This window comes from Myotis davidii, unplaced genomic scaffold (genome assembly GCF_000327345.1).
Source record: "Myotis davidii unplaced genomic scaffold, ASM32734v1 scaffold497, whole genome shotgun sequence".
Classification (NCBI taxonomy): Eukaryota; Metazoa; Chordata; class Mammalia; order Chiroptera; family Vespertilionidae; genus Myotis; species Myotis davidii.
Window position 1 is genome coordinate 4,692,656 of NW_006288434.1, and position 7,908 is coordinate 4,700,563.

The following is a 7,908-nucleotide window of genomic DNA, read 5'->3' on the forward strand; positions in this document are numbered from 1 at the left end:
ATCTTTCTTCTATCATTGACAGTCCCTCTAGGTTGTGGGCTGCTTGCCTGTGTTCCTGAGAAGCATCTACGGTACCAGTCTATAGAGTGTGTTTTCTTTAGTGAATTACCGGTATGTTTACCGGTAATAAACTTGCACTGTTTTATGTATATGTTTGATTACATACAGCCTTGTGACAGTTTTCCTGCATGTCATAAGCATTTGAATATAAATTAAAATGTTAAAATCAAATCTGATATTGTTTTACCTTTTATTTGGTGTGTGGAAGGTGTGCGGAAGAGGGGGTAGTCTTATACGGCGAGTATATAACAAACTCTGTATTTTGAGTGGAAATGTTAGGGGGTCGTCTTATACGCCCAGTCGTCTTATACGCCGGCAAATACGGTAGTGTTTGGGTGTGTAAATCCAACTTAAAAGTTAATTGTGAAACCATTTAAATGCAAGTTGCAGAGAATGGGTATGCAAAAGATTCATGTGAACTTGGGTCTCATTTTCCATTGGCCATAAGCTTATAGAAATTAACTTTTCTGGGCTTGAGTTATTTCAATATTAAGACTAATATAGAGATAAATAAAATATATGCCTGAAAACTAAACTATTCCTAAGAGGTCCATTATAAACTTTATGAACATTCTTTAAGTATATTATCTTTAAAAGTTCTGAATAAATAGCGTATCTAATCATCAATTAATCATAGATAAAAGGCACCAAGATATAATAAAGTCTACTTTTCTAATTATGAAAAAACTACAATGCAACCGATGAAGATAAGTGTTCTTTAATATTTCCAGGGTCAACTGTTTCCAAAGTATGGATTATTAGAAACCCTGAATGAACCTTCTGAAACAAGTCAAATGCTGAAAACAATTTAAAGTATCACTTTAAACACATCTCAGAGTTGGCAACAATGATCAGAAGCTGTAAAATCCCTCCAAAAGGGTGAACCAACAACACTAATAATAACTAAGCACCCAAAGCCAGCTTTCTGCTCTGATAACTGTGCAGGAAGAGATAAAGCTCAAGGCCCACCCAAGGTGATAAATCTACTTAATAGGAGACCTTGCTTATAAAGCTGGTGTCACGAAGGACTACATCGCCATGAAAAAATAGATTAAAAACAGCCCTCCTAGGAAGTCTTTTGGTGATAGAACAGTTCTGTACGTTCATTGTATTGGTGGCTGCCAGACTCTACATATGTGACAAAATGCACAGAACTATGCACACGTACACAGAAATGAGTGAACATAAAACCGGTGAAATCTGAATATGGTTGTGGTAGATCAGACTGATGCAAAATTCCTGGTTTTGATACTGTACTATGGTAAAGCAAGAAGTTATGCAAGATCTGAAACAATAAAACTACTAGAAAAAAAACATAAGGGTATGCTCCTTGGCATCGTTTTGTTAATGAATTTTTGGATGTAACACCAAAGGCAGAGGCAAAAATAAAAAATAAACAAGTAGAATTACATCAAGGTAAAATGCTTCTGCAAAGCAAAGGAAATCGTCAACAAAATGAAAAGGCAACCTTTGGAATAGGAGTAAATATTTGCAAACCATATATCCAAAATACAGAAGAAATTCATACAATTCAATATTAAAAAGAAAATAACCCAATTAAACATGGGCAAAGGATTTGAATACACATTTCCCCAAAGATATACAAATGTTCAACGGGTTCATGAAAAGGTGCTCAGTATCTCTAATCACCAGGAAAATTAAAATTAAAATCACAATGAGACATCACCTTATACCTACTAGGATGCCTACTAGCAAAAAGACAATGTATATCAAATGGTGGTGGGATGTGGAGGAAAGGGAACCCTTGTACACTGTTGGTGGGAATGTACATTGATACAGCCACTTTGGAGAACAGTATGGAGATTCCTCAAGAAATTGAAAATGAACTACCATCTGAAACTATCCTACTCCTGGGTATATCTCCAGAGGAAATGAAATAATTATCTAGAAGAGATATCTGCATTCCCATGTTCATAGTAGCATTATTCACAATAACCAAGATATGGAGTTAAAGTTAGAATGTAAAATAAGAAAAGATCAGAAAAATTTGGACAAATAACTTATAAAAAGAATGAATCCACATATAACTATAATTACAGTAAACACAGATGATTTAAACTTCCCAGTTAAAAGATAGAGCTGTCAGATTGGATTTAACAAATCACAGTTTTATTCTGTGTAGGTTTATTTTTAATGAAATATACCTAAAACATAAGTGCACAAGAAGACTAAGTGTCAAAAAGAAGAAAATTTATACTAGGGAAACAGAAGCCAAAAGAGAGCTCTAGTAATTATATTAACATTTGACAAAACAGACTTTAAGGGGAAAAATTATTAAAAATGCAATTACTACCTGAATATAAAAGTTCCAATTTGCCTGAAAGTTAAGACAATTCTAAACTTATTTGTGATAATATAAACTCAAAACATAAAAGAGGACACTTTGCTATACTCGAAACTGGTACAGAAGAGTACTGAATACAAACTGTGGTTTAAAAATGAAAAGAAAAAAACATATGAAAGAGAAACTAACAGATCTACAAGGAGAAATTAACACATATATCAAACATGGTAGAAAATTTCAGCCCACTTAACTCAGAAATGGATCAATTAAGCACATTAAAAAAACAACTAAGAATACATAAAATTTTAAAAAGTAATTCTGATGAAGTGGATATTTATAAAATACAGTATTCAAAAACTGGGGAATATACATTTTTCACAAGCACACAGAAACATCTATAAAAACCAATAAACCACCTGATTGGCAATAAAGTTAGCCTCAACACATTTCAGGGAATTAATATCAGATGGATTATGTCCTCTGAGCTTAACACAGTGTTAAATACTTTACTTAAAAAGAGAACTGCAAAACTTCCTATTTGGAAATTTAAAAGCATATTTCTTAGTCACTCACTGATAAAAAAAAAATCATAAAAAAATAAGAAATACTTAAAAACAAAATACTATGAATCACAGGTTATAGGATATAAAATGGCAATAAGAGAGAACTTTATTGCTAAAATGCTTGTTTTAGCAAAAAAGAAAGGTTCAAAATTAATGAGGTAAACATAAAAATTACAGGGGAAAAAAATAAGACCAAAAATTAATAATTTTTTTTAAAGGTAGAGATCAACAAAGCCAAAAATAGACTAACCTTCAGCATTCAAGGAAAATAAAGAGATAAAGAGAGAAGGCAAAATAAACTATATTTGCAATGAAAAAGAAAACATAACTATGATGTGGTGGAGATTAAACAGATAGTAAGAGGATATTAGAAAGATTTATAGCAACTAAAATTTACAATATTGTGAGAGGAAACATCTCTCCTCTTTATTATTGTCCCTAGAGGACATTTCTAATCCATTTCACCATGGGATTAATATAAAGGTTGTCCTCTCGTATCTTCTACCAAATATAATATTACTTCTCTTTTTAAAAATGACTATTTTAAAACTACTAGAGGCCCAGTGCACGAATTTGTGCATGAGTGGGGTCCCTCTGCCTGGCCAGAGATTGGGGCCAAAGAGGGCGTCTCACCCAGTCCTGATTGGGGTCTATCAGGGCCGGCTGTTTGGGAGTGAACAGGGACTGCAGGAGGTTGGCTGGCGGGGAAGTAGGGGCCGTGGAAAGTTGACTGTGGGAGTTCACTGACCAGCAGGGGGCAGCTCCTGTGTTGAGCATCTGTCCCCTGGTGGTCAGTGTGTGTTAAAGCAACTGTCGACCCATCATTCCAGTCATTCAGTTGTAGCGGTCGCTTAGGCTTTTATTATAAAACTATACTCTGACAGTGTAAAACTGCTGGTAATGTAGTAACTGGTTTGAAAGCAACCAAGTTCTTCCCTATTACTCACCTTAGTCAAGAATGTCAACACGATACTAGTATCTTCCCTAAATCTCCTTGGACAAGGGAATCAAAAGAAAATATAAATAATTAGAATTACTTTAAACTAAAAAGTTTTGCATAGCAAAAATGAAAGCATCAACAAAACAAAAGGGCAAACTACTGAATGGGAGAAGACAAAGGGTTCATATACCAAAATTTATAAAGAAATCATACAACTCAATAACAAACGAACAAACCAATTAAAAAGTATGCAGAGGACCTGAAAAGACACCTCCCTAAAGGGACGTACAGATGGCCAATAGATGCTCAAAGTCACTGATCATCAGAGACATGGATATTGAAACCTCAATAATATACTACCTCACACCTGTCAGAATGTCTATCAATATATCAACAAACAATTGTTGGCAAAGAAGTGGAAAAGGGGGAACACTTGTGCAGTGTTGGTGGGAATGCAAATTGGTGCAGCCACTATGGAAAACATATGAAGTTCCCTCAAAAAATTAAAAATGGAACTGCTTTATGACCCAGCAATTTCACTTCTGAGTATATAACCAAGGAAGCCCAAAACACTAATTCAAAAAGAGATAGGCACCTCTATGTTCACTGCAGCGTTACTTATGATAGCCAAAGTACAGAAACAACCCAAGCACCTATCAACAGATAAGTGGTATGTACTTAGCCAAAAGAAAGAATGAATATTGCTTAGCCAAAAAGGAGTTTAGGATGTGGATGAATCTAGAAAATATTATTATGTTAAGTGAAATAAATCAGGCAAAGACAACGACCATATGGTTTTACTCATATGCAGAATCTAAAGAGCAAAATAAATGAACAAACAAAATAGAAACAGACTTACTAGCATAGATACCGAGAACAAACTGATGGTTGACAGAGGGGAGGTTGTTTGGGGGGCTGGGTGGAAAAGGTGAAAGGATTAAGAAATATAAATTGGTAGTTACAAAATAGTCATTGGGATGTAGAGTACAGCAGAGGAAATATAGTAAAATGATATTGTAATAACTATGCCAAGTGGGTGCTTGAAATACTGGGGGACAGAATCACTTTGTAAATTATATGATTATCTAACCATTATGCTGTATATATGAAACATAATACAAAATAATATTGAATTTCAACTCAAGTTGAAAAATAAAATAATAAAAAAAAACCATTTTCTATCTAAATAGCCCTCTCTCCACTGAGCTAACTGCATTCATTCTTTCAAAGATACTTAGTGGGCACTGCATGCTCTGCAGTATGACAGGCCCTAGGGATACTGGGTCAAAGGTCCCGACCTCAAACAGCTTAAAGCCAATTAAAAAACAGTTAATGCCATAAAACACTATATATAGAATGCAACAGAAAGCACATAGGAAGGAGAGACTCCTCACCAGATCTGGGAGGGGGGGGAGGAGGAGAGGCGGCGGCTGGTAAAGAGGAAGTCCTCTTTAAAGGTGTTCAGTCTCATTTCAGACAATGGAGAAGGTATTCTGGCTGAGGAAAACAGGTTCTAAGACCCAAAGGTGTGAAAAAGCAGCATATCCAGAAACCTCCACGAGGCACTGAGTGGTTGGCATGGAAGGAAGGAAAGTCATCAGGCTGCGGAGGCTTCCAGCCAGACAAGTCTTCTCAAAGTGTCAGGGGTCTATGCTAGGCCCAGCCTTTGGGGGTGAAGGGGTGTGGCCATGGCTTGCCTAGCAAATTAGCATTTTCTCCTCTGGCAAAAAGGGGACAGAAATTAGGTAGTAGCACAGTAGTCAAACGCAAAGAAAGACCTGAGTTTCTTTCTTAATTATGAAAATTAAGTGAGATAACATATAAAGAGCCTAGCACTGAACTTGCCACATCATAAAAAGCTCAGTAAGTGTTTAAAAGTCATGCTACTTCGATTCTCTTCTCAGTCTCTGTATAAAATGTTAAACATAGCCGTAACCTGTTTGGCTCAGTGGATAGAGCATCAGCCTGCAGACTGAAGGGTCCCAGGATCGATTCCGGTCAAGGGCATGTACCTTGGTTGCGGGCACATTCCCAGTGGGGGGTGTGCAGGAGGCAGCTGATCAATGTTTCTCTCTTATCCATGTTTCTAGCTCTCTATCCCTCTTCCTTCCTCTCTGTAAAAAAATCAATAAAATATATTTAAAAAAATGTTAAACATAAGTGAAATGACTAGAAAGAGAGTGGAAGATAAAACACACATTAGGATTCTGCAATCAAATGCTCTACTATTTTTTTTTTAAACCCAGGTTTCTTTTTTTTTTTTAAATATATTTTACTGATTTTTTACAGAGAGGAAGGGAGAGAGATAGAGAGTTAGAAACATCGATGAGAGAGAAACATCGATCAGCTGCCCCCTGCATATCCCCTACTGAGGATGTGCCCGCAACCCAGGTACATGCCCTTGACCGGAATCGAACCTGGGACCCTTCAGTCCGCAGGCCGACGCTCTACCCACTGAGCCAAACCGGTTTCGGCAAATGCTCTACTATTGAGCTATATCCTCAAAACATTAGGATTTTTTTTGGGGGGGGGGCTGAGCAGAGAATCAATGAGCCTCAATGTAATTAATCAAACTCCATGACTTCTACCCACATCTTCTAATTTGATCTGTTTTAATCCATCTGAAAAGGTCTTAATATCATGATGGTTAGTATGCAATAAACCATTTACTTTCTAAGACAAGAAAGAGTTCATCATGGAAAATTTAGGTCAATTAAAAATCACACTTGCATCTTTAAAAAAACACACATTCTTCAACAATTTTTTTGCCTCCTGAGATATCAAATTCAAAAAACATCAATGTATTTCCTCTGCATACAATTTCCCAAGTATAACATAACTTACAAATAATAAAAATAGGCCATCTGGCTTATTAGTTTAGGTTAATATAAAGATTAACTATATTTTAAAGAATTAGCTAGTATTACAAAATTTACAAGGTAGGTTTGATTTTTCTCTGATAAAAATAAATACAAGATAACTTTTTTCAAACCCGAAAATAGTATCTACTTATTCTTTGTTATTACATGATTCCTGTGACTGACTTTCAATTCTTTAAAGTCAGAAAGCATGAAGTGGTACACTGATTTACTTCATTATCCAAAAAGTACTTGAATTTTTCCCAACTTGAATATAAACTAATCTTTATTCTTTAAAGTAAAGATATGCCCATTTTGTTTTAAAACCAATGCCTGTTATTATAAGATTTCAAGCACTTTTATTTTTCAATACCAAATTAAGAAAACATATTCAGAATGTTTTCATTCAAATATCCTACATTAACTTTTATTATGCACTATTAGAGCAAGATGTCTTCTGAAAGATATATTTCACATATCTTGGTACACTAGAGGTTTTTTTTAAAGGTATAAATGCATAAATGGTTACAGACATAGATTTGAAAGTAATTTATATTTATTTTTTTCAAAAGCTGGAAATGATTTTACAACTTTTAAAATGCTATTTTTTTTCTAAGCAAAGAACATTCTATCTTAAATAGCTTGTTAAAAGTAAAATACAATCTGACTACAATTCCAAAAATGAATGGATACTTTATTAAGAAAGCTTTGATTTAATGCACTACATTCTCAAAGCACAGGGAACAACTGCAAAATCTTTAGAGCCAAGAACTGTAATAGAACTAACCATAGGAAAAGAACTTTGTGAGTTCAGTGAGGACCAAAATACCCAATATTAACAATGTCCCCTTAAAAATTACAATGAAAATACCTTAATAAGAAAAGCTTTATGTCCTTTCATTTCCTAATTAAGTTTTTCCTATGAATGTTTGATATCATCAGTAGGAATGAAATTTTGTCTCAAATTCACATACGTCTAAGAGCTCTCTGGAACCTTGCTCTCCCTCCTTACTGCAGTCTTTAAAACCTTTTAGCAATTCAGATCAAGAAGGGGGGTGAGTCAAGATGCCCATAACTTCCTTACCCTTAACACAAAAAGCTGCTTTACTGGCTAAAATGTAGGAGTTATAATTGTAATTGCTTTGCCCTTCCGAAACTCCTCTCCCATACCATAGGAATTGT

General features: G+C 35.0%; 1 protein-coding gene across 1 annotated transcript in view; it reads right to left on the reverse strand.

Annotated features, from left to right (window-relative positions):
- VPS13B (vacuolar protein sorting 13 homolog B (yeast)) overlaps nt 1-7,908 on the reverse strand; it is a 624,807-nt gene that overhangs the window by 277,045 nt on the left and 339,854 nt on the right. Inside the window, exon 31 of the mRNA XM_006760303.2 lies at nt 3,876-3,921. Coding sequence (XP_006760366.1) covers nt 3,876-3,921 — 46 coding nt within the window. The remainder of the gene's footprint in view (nt 1-3,875; nt 3,922-7,908) is intronic.